A 20,235-nucleotide genomic window follows, 5' to 3' on the forward strand; every position below is an offset into this window, starting at 1 on the left:
AAATAAGTGGGGGGTTTGTTGTTGTTTAAGCCAGTTTTGGAAAAGAACATTGTATTTCAAATTAGAGTTTCCAACTAAAGCATATCTTAAAATATTAACAGAATGATCTATATCTTGATTTAAGTAAGTCTTTAAATTTGAAAAAGGAATTTCTTCGATGATAATTCTGATGACTGAGAGTTTACTAATTTAAAAAAAATTTAGAAATCTTTTGATATCTTCTCTTTGGTTTTTGATGGACCAAAAGATATTTATAAATTTCATTAAAATAAGTCACTGTATAATGAATAGTATATAAAATGAATTCTTGGAAATGACCTATAAAGAGAGCAGATTCATTAGTTTTATGAATCACTTTGTGGTCTTGACTTACTGATAATTTTTTTCTTTTGAAGAACAGCATTTTTTATTCTAATAATTTAAATAATAGAGGCTGGTAGAAAAGAGATTTGTAATAACAATCAAAAAACATGAACCAAATACCTAACTACTGTCTTAGGAAAGCCATTTAATTTTTTCATATGCAAGTTAATAAAAGTAATAATGTTGTGTCTTGATTTTGTCTTACAATTGTAAGACATTAGAGTATATAGACTGTATTAGGATTTTCATTGACAGAAAAAAGTACTCCCTGAGTACAATGTTGAAGAAACCAAGACTCAAGGAAATTGAGAAGGTTGCTAATGTCATCCAGCTTGTAACTGAAAACCCTTAAACCCAAGTCAAAACTTTTCAACCCCCATAGGAAGTTTTGAAGAAATTAAAACAAAACAAAACAAAACAAAAAAACATGTCTGTCTTTTACCAGTTTTTTAAGTGTTTTCCTCAAAGTTGTAGTCTTAGTTGCTGAATAAGGACCACAGGAATCAGACTCAATTGCAATATTGTTATACAAGGGCCCTTTTAACTTTGTCCAGAGAACATGTTTGTTTGTTTTCAGAGATTACGGATAAGGTCTATTCTGATGAAAGATTTGAGTAATATTTAAGCAGAAAAGCAGTCACAAGTAAAAGGTAATGGTGAAAGCAAGTCTAAGGGTAATATGGTATGCTGGGTTCTTTCTTCTTTTAAACATTGAGGGTTACAATGATCTCATTTGCACATCAATCTGGCTGAAACAATTAAAATTGCCAGAATGGTCCTTTGTAGCATATTTGCAAGTTAGTATGTACAAAGTATGTTAATTGCAGTCTAATGATCCAGACCAGAGAGCTAGAATAACAATAGAAGCTAACATTTATTGAGCACTTATTATATGTCAGACTCTGTTCTAGCCATGCTTTAGTGGTTTTGTTCCTTACCACAATTCCACCGCCAGATGCTAGTATCTCTCTTTTACAGATGAAAAAACTGAGACACAGAGAGGGTAAATGAATCCTTCTTGGTCCCAAAGCTGTTAAGTATTGGAGCCAAGGTCTGAACTGAGGCAGTCTGATTCCAAATCCCATGCTCTCAATTCTACTCCACATTGCTATAGTAACTGTGGTTTTCTATATTAGTACCCTCCAGATGTTCTGGTAGGTAGGGATTCAGTGATCTTCCTCATTCTGTGTTTTTAAAAGATTCACCTTCAGACCAAGTAATTCAGTATCAAGCAACCACAGGATTCTTAAATCTGTTTAGGTGCATGGGCACACACATATACACATGATGTTATTAACATGTGTAAACTCAGAAATGTATCAGAGTGCAAATAGATAATAGACCTCTGAAAATAACACAGCATGATATGTTAATTAATTGAATTTAAATAAAATAAAATTTGAAAAGCTAAATAAATAACAACAGCATAGTTTGATTTTTTTCCTTACCACTTTCCCTCAAGTTTTAGACTAAACCAACTACATCACATAAACCCTGCTGATACATTCTTCATCTTTACATGTCATTTTTTCTTTTGAAGAAAGAAAAATTCTTTTCTGGCTTCAGATTTCTTGTACCATTATGTTGTAACACAAATTCTTAAGGCAATGGTAATGCATCGTTATCAAAAAATATAAATAATAAGGTGGAAGTAAAAGTCCTCCCTTTTTGCCTTAATTGCACTCCCCCTTCAAAAACAATCAGAATAACCACCCCTTATGTAACTGTCAGTAATATTCATATCCTGCTGGTTTCCTCTGACTCACTTTCCATATTAACCATCAGCCATATTAGACTTTCGCTAATTTGTCAAAATGTTGAGCAAACTTCTGACTTGGAGAAGTTTCTACTTTCTATTTTCCCTTCTGAATGTTCTACTTCCAGATACCTTGCTCCTTCATTTCATTCACATTTCTATTTAAACATTATCTCATCCCTGACTACCCCATATAAAATACCCTTTCCTACTCATAACTCATTGATCAAATTTATTTTTTTCATAGAATTTATCACCAGCTGACACTGACACACAAACTCAGATATGTAGATGTGTGTGTGCCCATGTGTGCCTTTAATGGCATAAAAAACTAATTTATTAGAGTTCTGTAATAATCTTAGAGTCCTGAAGTTCAGAAGTCCGAAATGGGTTCACAGTGTACTACAATCAAGGTGTTGGCAAGGCTGTGTTCCTTTCTGGAGGCTCTAGGTAACAGTCCATTTCCTTGCCTTTTCCTGCTTCCGGAGGCTGCCCAAAGTCTGTGGCTTAAGGCTTTCTTTCATATGCAGAGCTGGTGGTCAGTCCAAAAGTCTCAGACTGCATCAGGTGAACACTAACTCTTATGCTTCCCCCTTCCACATTTAAAGGACCCTTGTGATCCCATTGGGTTAACCAGGATAATTCAGGATAATCTCTTTAGGTCATCTGATTAGCAACTCCATTTGCAACCTTAATACCTCTTTGCCATTTACCTAATAAATTCACAGATAGGCAGAATAACAGCCCTCAAAGGGAGATGTCCAGGTCCTAATCTCCAAAACTTGTGAAAAAATATACTATGTGTATAAATATGTATATATACACATTTTGTATGTTACATATATTTTATATATTTTGTCTTGATACATTGTATGTCTTTAGTAATTTATCCATTTCTATTAAGTTATCCAGTTTGTTGGTGTAGTAATCTCTAAAAAGTGGTCTTTCACAATAGTCTCTTTTTTTTTTCTTTTTCTTTTTCTTTTCTTTTCTTTCTTTCTTTCTTATTTATTTATTTATTTATTTATTTATTTTTTGAGAGAGAGAGAGAAAGAAAGAGCGCATGCATGCATGTGGGAAGGGTGGAGGGAGAGAATCTTAAGTTGACTCCTGGCTGAGCCCAACTTTGGGCTCATCTCACAACCCTGAGATGGTGAACTGAGCCAAAACCAAGAGTCAGATGCTTAATCAACTGAGTCCAATCCTTTTTATTTCTGTGGCATCAATTATAATGTCTCTTTTTAAAAACTCATTTGAATATGTTATCTTTTTTCTTAGTCTAAGGGTTTATCAATTTTTAATCTTTTCAGTAACTAACTTTTAGTTTTATTGGTTTTTCCTATTGTTTTTCTTTTCTTTTTTTTGTTATTTCTGCTCTGACTTTTGTTATTTCCTTCCTTCTGCTAATTTTGGTCTTAGTTTTTGTCTTTTTCTACCTCATTGACATGTAAAGTTAGATGGTTTATTTGAGAGCTTTATTTTTTAATGTAGGTGCTATGATGTTCTCTCAATACTGTTTTTCCTGCATTCCATAACTTTTTATAGGTCATGTTTCCATTTTTGTCTTGAGGTATTTTCTAACTATTTCCTTGAATTCTTCTTTGACCCATTGTTGTTGAAGAATGTGTTGTTTAATTTTCACATGTTGTAAATTTTCTAGTTTTCCTTTTGCTGTTGATTTCTAGTTTCATTCTATCATGGGGAGAAAAGGTACTCAGTATGATTTCAATCCTCCCTAATTTGTTAAGATTGTATTTTGTGACCTACCATCAGATATATCTTAGAGAAAGATATGTGTACCTTTAAGAGAAATGTATATTTTGCTGTTGTTAGGTAAATGTTCTCTATATATTATTAGGTTTGTTTGCTTTATATAGTAATTTTCAAGTTCTCCATTTTTTTTTAATTGAAATTCCATCTGGATATTCTCTCCATTATTTAAAATGAGGTATTAAAGGTTCCTATTGTATTGCCATAGATACTTTCTGTTTTGTCAATGTTGACTTTATATATTTAGGCACTCTGATGTTGGATACACACATATAATATATATTTATAATTTTTCTATCTTACTGGTCAATTGATGCTTTTATTGTTATATAATGTCCTTTTTTGTTTCTTGTGACTTTTTTACTTAAATTCTATTTTGTCTGATATCGGTGCAACCACTCCTGTTCTCTTTTGGTTACCAATTGCATCAGATCTCTTTTTCCATCACTTCACTTTCAGCCTCTGTGTGTCCTTAAATCTAAAGTGACTTTCTTATAGACAGGGCATAGTTGAGTCTTCTTTTTCTTTTTTTTATCTGTTCAACCATTTTATGTCTTTTGATGGGGGAGCTTAATCTATTTACATTTAAAGTAATTATTGTTAGAGAAGACTTACTATTGCTACAGTGTTGTTTTCTGTTAGTCTTATAGAAGTATACCTCAGAGATATTTTGGGTTTGGTTTCAGACCACCATAACAAAGCAAACACTGCAGCAAAGGGAGTCAAATAATTTTTTATTTGTTTGTTTCTCAGTACATACAAAAGTTATACTTCTCTATGATGTAGTTTATTAAGTGTGCAATAACATTATGCCTAAAACAATGTACATACCTTAATTTTTAAAAATATTGCTAAAAAATGCTAACCATCATCTGAGCTTTCAGAAATTGATAATCGTTTGGCTAGTGGAGGGTCTTGCCTCAAAGTTCATGACTACTGGCTGATCAGGGTGGTGGTTGCTGAAGTTTGGCAATTTCCTGAAATGAGACAGCCGTGAAGCTAGCCACACCAGTTAGCTCTTCCTTTCATAGCTCTCTGTTTGATAGCATTTCACCACAGTAGAATTTCTTTCAAAATTGGAGTCAAGCCTCTCAACCCCTATTGCCGCATTAAGCTAAGTTGATGTAATATTCTAAATGCTTTATTGTCATTTTACAGTCTTTGTAGCATCTTCACCAGGAGTAGATTCCATCTCAAGAAACACTTTTTCTGTCCATAAGAAGCAACTCCTCTTCCATTAAAGTTTTATCAGGAGATTGCCGCAATAGAGTCAAATCTTCAGGCTCCACTTCTAATTCCAGTTCTCTTCTTGTTTCTACCACATCCACAGTTGTCTTCTCCATTCACAAAGCATTCTAACTAGAAATTCTTCTGAGCAACAGTGCTATCTGAAGATGAGAAAAAGATCAGGTTATTTCGGTAAAGCAAATAGCATAATAAATTTACATTACAAATATTAGTGAATTAAGATTAATTCAAAAACCCTATACCTTGTTTCTAAAAGGCAGGAAAAAACTTAGATATAGTTTTCAAGAGATAACTGAAAACAAACGAAAAAAGATCAAATAATAATTTGTAGTATTCAACTATGAAAATTTTGCATTTCAGTAAAATAAGCTAAAATAGCGCCCCATGTCATTATATTAACATGAAAAATAAGTTTTTTTTAAAAACTAAGAGCTCTAAGAATAAAAATGGAAACACAACTGTTTCCATTTTTCTTAATTTAAATTCCAGCAAACATTTAATTAGTGTATACTCACATTATAATTCCAGCAAACATTTAGTGTATACTCACATTAAATTCCAGCAAACATTTAATTAGTGTATACTCACACTATTTTCCAATTTTGCCTGACTTTTGCCTTACTTCTTATCATCTCAGCTGCACCTCCCCAGCACCCCCTGCCACCTTTCTCTGGACCTCTCCTTTATAAGAGTCTCCCCCTGCAACTTTTAGGTGGCTGTGGTTAACCTAAACTCTTCTTTTTCATTTTTTGGGCTAAAAGGACTACAGGGATTTTGTTCCCACCCCCGCCCCCGGCATGCCCCTGGGAGAGAAAATGCATGTGCACAAGTGCAGGGAGCAGGAGCAGAGGGAGAAGGAGACGGAGGACCCTAAGCAGACTTGATCTAAAGACCCTGAGTTCATGACCTGAGTGGAAGAGTAGTTCACTCAATGGACAAGCCACCCAGTTGCCCTAGAGTTGTAGCTTTGAAGGTACTGTGGCCTCACCTCAAAGCCATAAGAATGAGAACCTAATCTTACACCTTTTCTTCTAAGTGTCAACTCCCAACCAGAGTCTGACTGCTTTTGTCTGCTGTGTTCCCGTGTCTTCCTCCAGGTGGTTTTGGGTTTCCCCTTAGACTTTATAATTTTATAAAGTCTTTATTTGCTGGAGGATCCATTTCGTGGGAACTTACTGAGCTCTTTTGGAGGCGGAAATGGTTATACATATTTCAAGATCACCCTGACTACAATGACAGTTGGTGAGCTTTCCCAGAAGGGGTATGTAGAGTAAAAAGAGAAGAGAGTCTGAAACAAAACCCTGAAAAAACAAAAAAAATTGAAAAGCGAGAATAACATAAGCCTGCTCAGAATACTTGAGAGGAGTGAGGCAAGAAATAGGGTTTGATTCATGCAAATGTAAACAACTTACTGGAAAGGACAGGAAAGAGACTTATGGAAAAGTGAGTGTGCAGTGGGGCAGGAGATTTTTTTTAATAGAATAAACTTGAAAATTGATTAACTATAAAGCCGTTCCCTATTGCCTCCAGACAAAACTCTCTCTTGAGCACCAAACCTGCCAGCTGTGTCTTCTTGATGCATGTTTATTTTTAGGAATCTCACACTTGACTTTTGAAAAGGTGATTTCATTGTTTTTAACCCCAAGACTTCTCTTCTCATCTCAAGTAACAATGTTAGTACATACACTTATCCAAACTAGAAACTTAGAAAATAAAATCAGAAAACTCATTTCCTCTTATTCCCACATCTTGTTGATTCTCCTCTTAAACTTCTCCAAAGTGTGTCTGTGATCTTTTGTTTCCTTCTTTCCAGCTTAGGCTTTCTTTTTTTTCTGAGAACAGCTTGCTTTCTTCTTTGTTTTCTTTCCTTCTTTTCAAATTTTCTTTTTTTTTTTTCTTTCTCTCTCTCTTGCTTGCTTTCTCTCTTTCTTTCAAGATTTTATTTTATTTATTTATTTGTCAGAAAGAGAGAGAGAGAGAAAGCACAAGCAGGGGGAGCAACAGAGGGAGAGGGAGAAGCAGGCTCCCCAGTGAGCAGGGAGCCTGATCTGGGGTTTGATCCCAGGACCCTGGCATCATGACCTGAACAGAGGCTTAACCATCTGAGCCACCCAGGTGCCCCTGAAATCAGCTTTCTAAAAATTTTCTTTGTTACTAAGTCCATCTTTTCATGGATACTGGAATCAACCCTCTAAAATTTAATTTCCTTATGCTACATTTAAAAATACAATTGCATCTCCCAATGTTTGGCATATTTCTATCCTTCTGTTCCACCTACACAGATAATCTTTCTGTTTTTCAAATTATCTCTGTTCTTTCACTACTTGGGCTTTTCCTGCATTTCCTATTTTGTTTTAAATGTTTATTTCTTCTTCAATTTCTGAGTTTCTATTATCTCTTAAAGACGTAGTTCAGATGTCACCACACCTATAGAAAATTTAACCAGGATAGACAGAATTAATCATCTTTCCTATGTATTCATGACTTTATAAATTTATAGTATTCATTACATTATTATGCTGGCATTATTTATTGCATTTATTATGTCTAGCTTTACCGCCCTTCTTACTCTGCACATCTCAACTCCAAGATGTAGCAGAATAATTGATAGATTGGATTGCTCAATAAATGTTTGCTGAGTAAATCAATTGAGGTTCAAATGAGTTAACCTAGTTAATCATGGCTGTACCTCTGGCAAAATAGAAACTTGGAACTGTCTCCTGACTTCAATCCCAGAACTCTTGCCAAAAAATATAATGAACTAACTTGCCATGATTGCAGGTAAATATAGACTTTATCTCTTACCTGAATACCAGTAACCTTCTTCAACCTGTGATACTTTACTATCCATTTGATAATTGTGAACATTTGTATCTCTGTTTTGAAATCTTTCAGCCTGAAATTCTCTCCCTCATGGCATGTCCTTTTAATATTTTTCACTAAAGATTTTGGCTTTCTTTTTGATTTTTTTTAACTTCTGAGAAAAATCATTATATCATTCTTTCTCTGCATTTCAGTCCTACATTAGGAATAGGGTTAAAAATGCCCATCTCATGGGGTTATAGTTAGATTAAAAGAAAGCACATTTATAAATCTATCTATATTAACTAATTTCATATCCTTCTAAAATCCCAGTTCATTGGAGAGATTCTTTGGTGGCTATATGTTTACATCTATTACCTTTTTCCTTTTAAAATTTTAATTTATTTTTTATTTTAATTTATTTAAATTCAGTTAATTAGCATATAGTGTATATTGGCTTCAGAGGCAGAATTCAATGAACTTTTCCCTTTCTTTAAAAAAGTTTAGAATTATGCTATGAGAGTTCCACTATTCTGAGTCTCTTATCTTTTTTTATAATTTTTAAAATTTTTTTATAAACATATAATCTATTATTAGCCCCAGGGGTACAGGTCTGTGAATCGCCAGGTTTACACACTTCACAGCATTGAGTCTCTTATCTTAAGCTAATTTGCCTTTTAAGATTGTAGATATGAACTGTGAAAAAGCTTTCCCTGAACTTCCAGAAATTTCCTTTCATACAGGTCAGGGTTTATATTGGATTATATCTGCTTTAATGAGATATTCTGTTACTTTCAGAAATTTTCTCCTCTTTGATTTCACAAATGAGTGATTTGGTAGTCAGTATTTAGATGAGTTCACTTTTCTATTTCTTTAATAATCAATAAATCATATTGTCAATATGCTCATTACTGATTCTGCAATGCCTATCATAGTATATGGCATAAAATTGTGTTTAGCTAAATGATCATAAGTTCCGTTTTGCTCTGAATGAACCTAAAGTTTATGAACCTAAAGTTAAAAACTGGATGATGTGGCACATAAACAATGAATTCTGGTACACTGAAAAGAAATTTAAAAAATAAAAAATTAAAAAAGAACTGGATGATGGTATCTCATAATGGTAATAAAAATACATTTATCTGTGCTTACTGTATGGCCAGCACTATGCCAAGAATCTTATATATATTATTTAAGTTAATCCGCCTAACTAAGGTACAAGAATTATCTCCATCTGGAAACTCAGAAAACTAAAAAATGAGAGGTTTCACTACATGTTGACTCTGTACCAGATTTACAATCTGAATTGGGGGAATAATAATTTATCTAACAATCCAAAAACATTTATTGAGTCTTTGCTCATTGCATGTTAGGCATCCGAGTTTGATGGAGAGCCTAATAACATTTTCTCTATTTATTCACTAGAAGAGAGTCAAAACTCGAAGCCTTCCAATTCTTCATAGCAGACTGAGCATAAGGCAGAAGCCAGATCTTCCTCCCTCCAATTTTAATAAATATTCTAAAGGGTATTAAAAGCAACTGATAACCCTGTTAGAAAACAAGAAGGGATATATTCTGTAAATCAGAAACCATGAGGGTTTTCTGAAAGGTAAATAGTAAAAAGAAATAGAAAGAGATTTTAGTCCAAGACACGTGCAAGAGAAGAAAACTGTAAAGCACGGAAGTGGCTCCAAGTGTATATCAAAGGCAAAGACAGTGATAACAGGAGGAAGAGAGGTCCCAGGGAAAACTGACAGGAGGTTGGTTGGGTATCCCACTCATTCAGTAAATGAAAACATGCATCTTAACTTGTTTAATGGGTCTTCCCTGATCATCAACATACCCCCACTTAGTAGTGTGAGCATTTTAACTTTGCGCAACGTGGACATTTTAACAATATTTTATCTTCTAATCTACTAGCACAGTTGTCTTTCCATTTATTTGATCTTCTTTGATTTCTTTAACAGTATTTTGTAGTATTTAAGATACAAGTCTTTCACCTCCTTATTCTTAAATATTTTATTCCTTCAAAGCTATAGTAAACAGGATTCTTTTTTAAATTTCCTTTTCAGATTGCTTATTTGCAATGTATAAAAACAACTAATTTTTGAGTGTTAACTTTTTTATCCCGTATCTTTGCTGTACTTGTTTAGTAGTTCTAATAGCTTTTCATATGTGGAATCCTTACAGATTTCTATGAACTAGATCATGTCATCCATAAACAAATAATAATAATAACATAAAGTATAAATAAATAATATAGTAAAAATATAATTTTGCTTCTTTTCCAGTTTGTATGATTTTAATTTTTTTTTTCTTGTCTAATTACTCTGGCTAGAACTTCCAGTACTGTGTTGAGTAGTAGTGGCTACAGTGGGCATCCTTACCTTGTTCCTGATCTCAGAGGAAAAGTTTTCAATATTTCCCCATTGATTATGATGTTAGATATGGGCTTTTTACATATGGCCTTTATCATGTTGAGATAGTTTCCTTCTTTTTTTAAAGATCTATTTATTTGACAGAAAGAGAGAGATCACAAGTAGGATGAGAGGCAGGCAGAGAGAGAGGGGGAAGCAGGCTCCCCACCGAGCAGAGCGCCCAATGTAGGCCTTGATTCCAGAACCCTGAGATCATGACCTGAGCTGAAGGCAGGGGCTTAACCCACTGAGCCACCCAGGTGCCCTGAGATAGTTTCCTTCTATTCCTAGTTTGCTGAGTGCTTCTAACATAAGACTGTTGAATTTTGTGAAATGTTTTTTCTGCATCTGTTGAGATAATTATGTGGTTTTATTCTCCATTTTGTTAATGTGATGTATTACATTGATTTATTTTCATAATTTAGATTTTCAACAATCTGACTTGCATCCCAGTTATAAATTCCACTTGGTTATGATATGTGATCCTTTTTATGCACTGTTAATTACTGTTCGCTAGTATTTTGTTGAGAATGTTTACAACAGTAGTCATCAGGGATTCTAGTCTGTAGTTCCTTGTGATATCTGTGTGGCTTTGATATTAGGTCATGTGGCCTCATTTAATGGATTTGGAAGTCTCCCCTCCTCTTCAATTCTTTCAAAGTATTTGAGAAGGATTAGCATTAATTGTTTAAATGCTTGGTAGAATTCTCCAGTGAAGGCATCCTGTCCTGGGCTTTCTTTGTTGGGAGTTTCTAACTACAGCTTCAATCTCCTCACTAGATACAGGTCTGTTCAGAGTTTTAATTTCTTCATTACTCAATTCCGGTAGGTTATTTCATCTCTAATCATTTATCCATTTCTTCTAGGTTATCCAATTTTTTGGCATATAATTGTTCATAGTACTGTCATAACTTATTTTATTTCCGTGACATTATTTGTAATGTCTCCTCTTTCATTTCTAACTTTAGCTATTTGAGTCTCCTCTCTTTTTCTCCATTAATCTAAGTGTTTGTCAATTTTGTTGATTTCTTCAAAACCTAACTCTTAGTTTCATTGATTTTTTCTATTGTTTTTCTGTCCTCTTTTCATTTATCTCTACTCTAAAATCCTTATTATTTACTTAACTCTGATAACTTTGGATTGAGTTTTTTCTTCTTTTTCTAGACACTTGAGGTATAAGGATAGGTTGTTGATTTGAGATCTTTTTTTTCAATGTTATCATCTATCACTATACATTTTTAATAGTGCTTTTACGACACCCATATGTTTTGGTATGTTGTGTTTTCATTTTCGTTTGTCTCCAGATAGTTTCTAAATTCTCTTGTGATTTCTTCTTTGATTTATTAGTTGTATTGTTTAATTTCCACGTATTTGTGGATTTCTCTGTGGTCAATGAGAAAGAATACATTGTATGATTTCAGTTTTATTCAATTTGTTAGGACTGTTTTGTGACATAACATACGGTCTGTTTTGGAAAAGGTTTCATGTATACTTGAGAACAATGTATATTCTGCTGATAGATGGAGTATTCTACAAATGTCTGGGTCCAAATGGGTTTAATTGGCTTACTGTGTTGTTCAAGTCTTGTTTCCCTATTGATTTCCTATCTAGTTGTTCTATTCACTATTAAAAGTGGGGGTATCGGATCTCTTATTCTTAATATGTTTCCATTTCTACTATTAGTTCTGTCAATGTTCGCTTCAAATATTTGAGTTCTAATTTTAGTTACATATATATGTGTTTACAATTATTATATCTTCCTGATATACTGACCATTTTTTCATTATATAATGTCCTTTGTCTCTTGTGAGTTTTTGTCTTAAAGACTATTTTATCTGTAAAAGTATGGCTATCCCTATTCTCTTTAGGTTCTTATTTGCATAAAATATTATTTCTCACCTGTTTGGGCAGTATAGCAAAAATACCATAGACTGGGTGACCTAAATAACAAATATTTATTTCTCATAATTTTGGAGTTTGGGAAATTCAAGATCAAGCTGCTGGAAGATTAGGTTACTGGTGATGGCTAGCTTCCTGTCATAGTTGTTTTCTCATTGTGTCTACATATGATGGAGAAAGGGCAGGAGAGCCCTCTGGTGTCTCTTTTTTAAGGATGCTAATCCTATTCACGGGGTCTCTGCTTGACATAATAACCTTCCAAAGGTCCCACTTCTTAAAACCTTCTCTTTCATGATTAGGTTTTCAACATGAATTTTAAAGGGACAGAAATATTCAGATTATTACATACCTTTCCTTTTCAGCCTTTTGGTGTCCTAGATCTAAAGTGAATCTCTTATAGACAGCATGTAGTTGAATCTTATTTTTTTTTAATCAACTCAGGAAATCCATGTATTTTAATTAATGTACTTAATCAAGTTATATTTAAAATAATTATGAATAGCAAACAATTATCATTTTTTCATTTGTTTTCTTTCTGTCTTAAAATTTTTTATTCTCTTTTCCTCTCTTGATGTTTCTCTTCATGTTTATATTTTTTGTAGTGATATATTCTGATACTCCTTTCATTTCTCTTTATGTATACTCTATAGACAATAAATTGTATTATTGTATTGTATTTTATATTTCCTTTACTAGGGAATTTTATATTTGGTATGGTTTTGTGTAGCTATTCATCATCCTTTCACTTCAACTTGTAGAAACTTCAGTGTTTCTTGTAAGGCAGATCCAGTGGTTATGAATTCCCTCAGCTTTGACTTATCTGAGAAAATCTTGATTTCTTATTCTTAAAGGACAGTTTTGGGGTGCCTGGGTGGCTCAGTGGGTTAATCCTGTGCCTTCGGCTCAGGTCATGATCTCAGGGTCCTGGGATTGAGCCCCACATCGGGGTCTCTGCTCAGCAGGGAGCCTGCTTCCCCATCTCTCTCTGCCTGCCTCTCTGCCTGCTTGTGATCTCTCTCTGTCAAATAAATGAAAAAAAAAAATTTTTTTTTAAAAAAGGACAGCTTTGACAGATAAAATATTCTTTCTTGGCAGTCTTTTTCTTTTAGTACTTTGAATACTTTATTCTATTCCTTTCTAGTTTGCAAAACTTTTTTGCTGAAAAATCTGATGATAGTTTAATGGGAATTCCCTTGTATGTGATGAATCACTTTTCTCCTACTGCTTTCAAGATTTTCTTTTTGTCTGTGGCTTCTGACAATTTAATTATGATATATTTGGTGTCAGTCTCATTACATTTATCCTAGACTTGCTTCTTTGAATTTATCAAATGTGTACGTACATTTCTTTACTTAGATTTGGGAAAATTGGAGCTATAGTCTTTGAACAATTTTTCTGCCCCTTTTTCTTCTTCTGGTATTCTCATAATGCAAATACTGTTCTGCTTGATGGTGGTGTTACATAGGTCCTTACATTCTTCATTTTTATTCATTCATTTTTTTTCCCCCTCTTGGATCAGTCTTTGAGTTTGTTGATTCTTTTTCTGTCTGGTCAAGTTTAATTTTGAGCTCCTCTGGTGAAGTTTTCAATTCAGGTAATGTTTTCTTAAGTTTCAGAATTTCTGTTTGATTCTTCTTCCAAGTTTCTGTTGCATCATTAATAATCTCATTTTGTTTATGCATTGTTTTTCTGATTTCATTTAGAGGTATATCTATTCTGTGTTTTAATTCATTGAATATCCTTATGATAATTTTGAATTCTTTTTCTGGCAATTCATGTATCTCCGTTTCTTTAGAGTCAGTTTTGGAGATTTAATTTCTTCCTTTGAATTTGTTATGTTTTCTGTTTCTTTATACGTCTTACTAGTTTTGTTGTTGGAAATTTGGCATTTGAAGGATCGGCCATTTCTCTCAGACTGTGTGGTTTTGTACAGGATGAGACTAACTATGTAGCCAGGCTAGAGATTATCTAGACTTCTCAAGTTTTTTCTGGATGTTTGTTCTTGGGCTATTAGAGAAGTTTGCTGGTGTCTACTTAGGAGTTCTGCCCAGTGCCTAAGATACGGCACTCTCCCCGATTTAGTAAATTACAATACTGGTGCTCTACCTAGTGTCTGTTCTTGGTACTACAGATTCTGGTTCATTGTTCATTGTCTATTTTGAGCTTCTCAAATCTGGCCATACACTTTTGTCAGTACTTGAATACAAACTGGTCCCTGGTGCTGCCTCCTTACAAGCCAGAACATTGGATATAAGTTCTATTCCTTTTTCTCCCCAGACAGAATATGGGAGTTGGGGGTTTTGTCCCAATCGCATCAGTGATGCTTGCTTGGGGGAAGGCTCTGACAAGAAAGTTGAGAGTGTCACAGATTTTCCTACTGAACTTGTGCAGTTGGCTTCACACTGTGTAGGATGCAGAATTATTTCAAATGATTTGTGGATTTCTCACAGAGATGTTCAGTTTGTTGTTGTTAAGCTAATATATCCATGGGGTAAGGAAGATTGAGTGTTCCTATTTTGTCATCTTGTGGACATCACTCCTATCTCCATTTCTTAATTTCTAGTGTCAATAACATGATTCTTTTGAAATGACTAAAACCGGAAAATTTTCCTTTCTGTTCTATAATGTAAAGATAATAAATGATATTATAATATGTCAAAATTGGCTTTCCATGAAGAAAATATTGATAATTTTTTCTAATCTCCCTGGACAAATTTATTATTTTTGTCCTGTGAGCCTTGTTCCCTTTACCAACCTAACAAAACTGACTTTGATACCCTTCCACCTTTGGTGTTTCATTTTTAGATGACTTCCTATATTTTATATAAGAATTCTTAGTTATTTCTAATAAGTTGTAATATTTACAACTTTTCTCGAGCTCTTTCAACTTCATTGCAAGTTCCATATACAAGAAGGAAAGTACGCACAGTTTTCCAGCCATGGAAGTGCTGTATTGGGCCTTTTATCTCCTCCTCCAAGCACCTCATGTAAGATACATAGTAAGTTCTAGTTATACAACAGTTTAAAACACTTTTCAGCATCTTTGTAGCAGACACTGTTCTAAGCCCAGGGATAGGGGCACCTGGGTGGCTCAGTGGGTTAAAGCCTCCGCCTTCAGCTCAGGTCATGATCCCAGGGCCCTGGGATAGAGCCCCGCGTTGGGCTCTCTGCTCAGCGGGAAGCCTGCTTCCTCCTCTCTCTCTGCCTGCCTCACTGACTATTTGTGTTCTCTGTCTGTCAAATAAATAAATAAATAAAATCTTAAAAAAAATTCTAAGCCCTGGGAATATAGCAGTGAACAAAACAGAGCAAAAAAAAAAAAAAAATCCTTCACTGATGAAAGTTATAGTGAGGGCAATGTATATTACATACATAAATAAAATATTGTGAGGGGGATATGGTATAATTTTAAATAGGATGGATAAGGAAAGCCTCACTCTGAAAGTTACATTGAGGAAAATCCTCAATGTAATCCTCAATGTAATCCTCACTCAATGAAGGAGTGAGTGATAGGTGAATAACTATGGGGAAGAGCTTTCCCTGCAAGAAGAAAAGCAAGAACAAAGAAACTGTGGCAAAATAATAAGCCTGGAATGCTCAAGATAAAACAAGAAGGCTCTTGTGGATGCAGAACAATGAGCAAGAATAGAGTAACAGAAAATTAGATCAGAAAGGTAAAATGGAATATTTTTAGGGAAGGGATAATCAGGGGAGGACAGATCATTTAGAGCATTGTAGGCTATTGGAAAGACTAGATATTACTAAGAGTGAGATGGGAAAACAGGGAGCAGTGGCATAATCTAATTTTTATTTTGAAATAATTTTTGTAGTTACTGTATTAGAGGAGACTGTAGGAGGGATGAGAGGAGAAGGAGAAAGATCTAATAAGAGGCTAATGTGATGATCTAGGTTAGACATGATGGTGGCTACCACTGGTGGTACAGGAGGTAATGAGAAAGAACTGTCTGAATCAGTTTGGGTTGCTATAAGAAAATACCACATACGAGGTTGCTTAAACAGAAATTTATTTCTTGGGGCTGGAAATCTTGAGATCTGGGCACCAGCATAGTTGAGTTCTGGTGAGAAGTTTCTTCCTCATTTTCAGATGGTTATGTTCTTGTGTCCTCACAAAACAGGGAGAGAGAAATAAGCCTTTCTAAGGACAGTAATCCTATCATGAGGGCTCTACCTTTATGACCTAATTCCCAAAGGACCTATTTCCAAATATCATCACATTAGGGATTAGGGTTTCAACATATGAATTTGGTGGGGACACAAACATACAGTCCATAGCAGAATAATATTTTAATATTAGATGTAAAAGGAATTTACTTATGGGTATAAATGTGGTCTTTAAAAAAGATGAATCAACACATTTTGTTAAAATGAGTTTGAAAATAAAATATCTATAACCACTAAAGTTAAAGTTGTTGGTTTTTTTTTTTTTTAGAATGTTGAATATACTGCTTTGTCGTTTTCATTTTTATTTGGACATCTCCAGTAATAGGTTTTGTTCTGTTTTTATTTTTTAAAAATTTTATATATTTATTTGAAAGAGAGAAAGAATGAGAACAAGCGAGCATGAGAGGGGGAAGGTCAGAGGGAGAAGCAGACCCACTGCTAAGCAGGAAGCCCAGTGCAGGACTCGATCCTGGGACTCTAGGATCATGATCTGAGTCACTCAACCAACTGAGCCACCCAGGTGCCCAATAGTGAGGTTTTATAAATTTTTAAAAAAGTTCCATTTTCCAGCGGACTCCCTGGAAATGCCATCTTTGAGAATGTCTAGCCACTCCCTGCACAACCTATACAATCATGGGAGGGGATAAAGAATAGCTTATCAACATCACCATCTCAGGTCATTATCTAGCTTCTCAAAAATCAATTAGTAATGTAAAATGAAAAATAACAGCCTCGACTGCCCTGCTCTAATTATTTCATGTTGTAACCAAGTTCGAAAATGATGCTTTATCCATATAGTGATGATAACCTTAAAAGGATTAGGAAGTACCAATTGGTATAGAGGAAAGTTGAGTATGATTTTAATGATAAAAATAATCTTTTTAAGTAAAGAAGATAAGTTATTTTTAATTCGATGCATATATAAGCGCTATAGTCTTTTTATTAATCATTTTCTCTTTTCTTTCTGCTTTTTCTTAGATGTTTTTAGTGGCCCTGTCATTCAGCTTTATGTGTAAGGCACTAGGTGGAGTCGTTATGAAAAGTTCCATCACTCAAATAGAAAGGAGATTTGACATATCATCTTCAGTTGTTGGCTTAATTGATGGAAGCTTTGAAATCGGTAATTTTTATTTCTATTTTTATTATTAGCAACAAGATCTACAGAGGTAAAAACTGTTCATACAGCTCTACAGCACTGATTTTCAATCAGGAGTAAATTTGCCCCCCAGGGACAATTTGATGATATCTGATGTTATTTTTGATGGTCATAACTGAGGGGAGAGAAATTGTTATAGGCATCTAATAGTGGAGGCTGTGGGTGCCACTAAACATCCTACAGTGCATAGGATAACACCCATGACAAAGAATTATCTGGCCCAGAATGTCAATAATGCAGAGGTTGAGAAACCTTGATCTATACCAACTCATTGCTTGCAAACTAATGCTTTGCAGGGCTGTACCTTCCCTCTCTCAAGATGTCCTAGTAAAAAAAAAAAAAAAAAAAAAAAAAAAGGTTGGAGAGAGGATTATGATTCTGATGATTTGAGGAAAGAGGAACAGCTTTGAAGCAACCTCTGTTAGGTTTGTATTGTTTAACTGGGTATAAAATTTGGGATGAAAAGTGTTTTGTTTTTTAGAACATTGAATATATTGCTTTGTCGTCTTTAATATGGATTTCTCTAATAACAGTGAGGTTTTATGTAATTATTAGATATTATTTTTCTCTTATTTTATGAAATGTTAGCTCATTACCTTGCCATCTCCCCTGCCTAGATTTTTAAAAATTTTTAAATAATATTCAAGTTTATTAAACAAATTTTTAAAAGTATTATAAAATGTTTAACTTTCATCAGCTTCAAGGTTTATGTTGCTCCCAAACTTTGTATATAACTGAGTCTGCTAACACCCCCTGAATTAATTTCACTCTGGATTCTCCGACATCAATTTCTTCTTACAAATTTTTCTTTCTTTTAACATTTCCTATGTTTCTTCTTGAGAATGACTAATGAAAACATCATCAATTTTGTCAGGTATCATTAAGCAGTCATTATCTGCAAGCATGACGTCCTCATAAGCATCTTCTAAATTTTAGAGTTGTTTCTTTTTCACTTCTTTCTTCCTTCAGCTCTGCCTGTATTCAGTGCAAATTTGTTTTTCTTTTGTTGATCTTCAAAAATAACATTGACATCTTCTCAGCCCCCTTCTTCATGACGGCTGCTGTCTTAGGCCCTTTTTAGACTCTTCATTGATTTGAAGGGACTCAAAATTATGTCTGTTGTATTAATGACAAATGAGTTTGCTGTTCATTTAACTTATTTTAAGACAGATTAGCTATTGAATATTTTAAAAAATAATTGTATAAAGAAAGACCCATTTATTTTTTTATAATGAACTCTGTCTTTTTATGACTAAGAGGTTATTATTCCCTGCATATCCTTTATTCTTCCACCTCTGAGATTTAATGAAATCACCTAAAGTGTTAGTTTTGAACTATTAATTAGCTTTAAATTCTAATTCCGTATGTGTCTCTTTTTATTGAGGAACAGATTCTTAATATTTTTGTTAAACTTTGTGCTATTTAACAGCAATTATGTGGGCATGGCTTTAGGTTTTACTAGTTTCTTTGCTTACCATTGTTAACTGAATCTTATAACTTAAGATCTCATCTTTAGTTTTTGTAAAGTGTATCTTCAAGTGGTTATTTTTTGCATGAGAAGAATTGAAAAAACATATTTTCCAAGCCCTTGCTTGTTGGAAAATGTATTTACTTTACCATTATATTCAAGTAATAACTTTTCTGATTATAGAATTAAATTTTTAAAATCTTTTTTCCTCAGAACATTTAAAACATTAACCTGGTTTATAATATTCAGTGTTACATATAAGAAACCATTATCTATGTCATTGTCATGCACCTCCTCTTTATCCCTGAATTTCAGAAATTATACCAACACATATCAGGTCTGTTTATTTTACATTACTTAATGCTGGAGAAATATAGAAGTTTGTATCTGAAGGCTTAGGTCTTTCTTTAACTAATGGAATTCCCCTCCCCCCGCACTTTCTTATGTGTTTTCTTCTGAAACATGTGTAAGATGAATATTAAATTTCCTCACAATTTTGTTCCTTTAACTTTTTCTGTCTAAAATCCTACTTTTTTGCTTATGTTCATTCCATCAGTCTTCTCTGATACCATCTTCCATCTTATCCAGTCCCAAAATGTACATGGTTTAATAGTATTTTTAATTTACAAAAATTCTTTATTGCTCTCTTATTTCTTGTCTGCCAGTTCTTACATTATAGATGCAACCTACCCTTTTACCTCTAGAGAGGCTAACTAGCTTCTTTTCAGGTTCTCCTCTTTTTAGTTTCTTTATTTAATGGTTTCTCCACAGGTTACTTTATCTGCCAGTTCATTTTGGTGCTGTTATTACATGCTTTTTCCCTCCATCAAATGTTCAGTAATTCTTGGTTGTTGTCTATTTGTTATTATACATGTAGTTCCAGGTGAGTCAGGTTGGTCATCACTTCTTGACTTGGAATGCTCTTCTTCTCCTTTTTAATCTAAATAACTTATGTCTACATTACATCTCAAGTGGCCTCTCCTCCAGGAAACTTTATTGTAACCCCTACCTTTTCCTTTCTGTTGTCCAGTAGCATCTCTGTTCATCTACTTATTTTTATCACTAGTATATAAGTTTCTGGAGGACAAATATTATGGTTTATTCTCTTCTTTATATTTCTAGCTCCTAGCTCTATGGCAGGTACTTACTAGGAATTTAAAGAATGGTAAGAGTG

At 33.9% G+C, this 20,235-nt stretch overlaps 1 protein-coding gene and 1 pseudogene across 3 annotated transcripts in view; one reads left to right on the forward strand and one right to left on the reverse strand.

Annotated features, from left to right (window-relative positions):
- The window catches only part of SLCO1B3 (solute carrier organic anion transporter family member 1B3), a 65,835-nt gene that overhangs the window by 19,119 nt on the left and 26,481 nt on the right, over window positions 1-20,235 (forward strand). For all 3 annotated transcript variants that reach the window (XR_004382365.1, XM_032855119.1, XM_032855120.1), the window contains exon 3: window positions 17,416-17,557. Coding sequence is in view for 2 of the 3 variants with exons in the window: in XM_032855119.1 (XP_032711010.1) it covers window positions 17,416-17,557 (142 nt within the window). In the remaining variant the exon portion in view is untranslated. The remainder of the gene's footprint in view (window positions 1-17,415; window positions 17,558-20,235) is intronic.
- Window positions 18,096-19,633, reverse strand: LOC116866363 (annotated as a pseudogene).

This window comes from Lontra canadensis, unplaced genomic scaffold (assembly GCF_010015895.1).
Source record: "Lontra canadensis isolate GAN:19392208 unplaced genomic scaffold, GSC_riverotter_1.0 scaffold9, whole genome shotgun sequence".
Taxonomy (NCBI): domain Eukaryota; kingdom Metazoa; phylum Chordata; class Mammalia; order Carnivora; family Mustelidae; genus Lontra; species Lontra canadensis.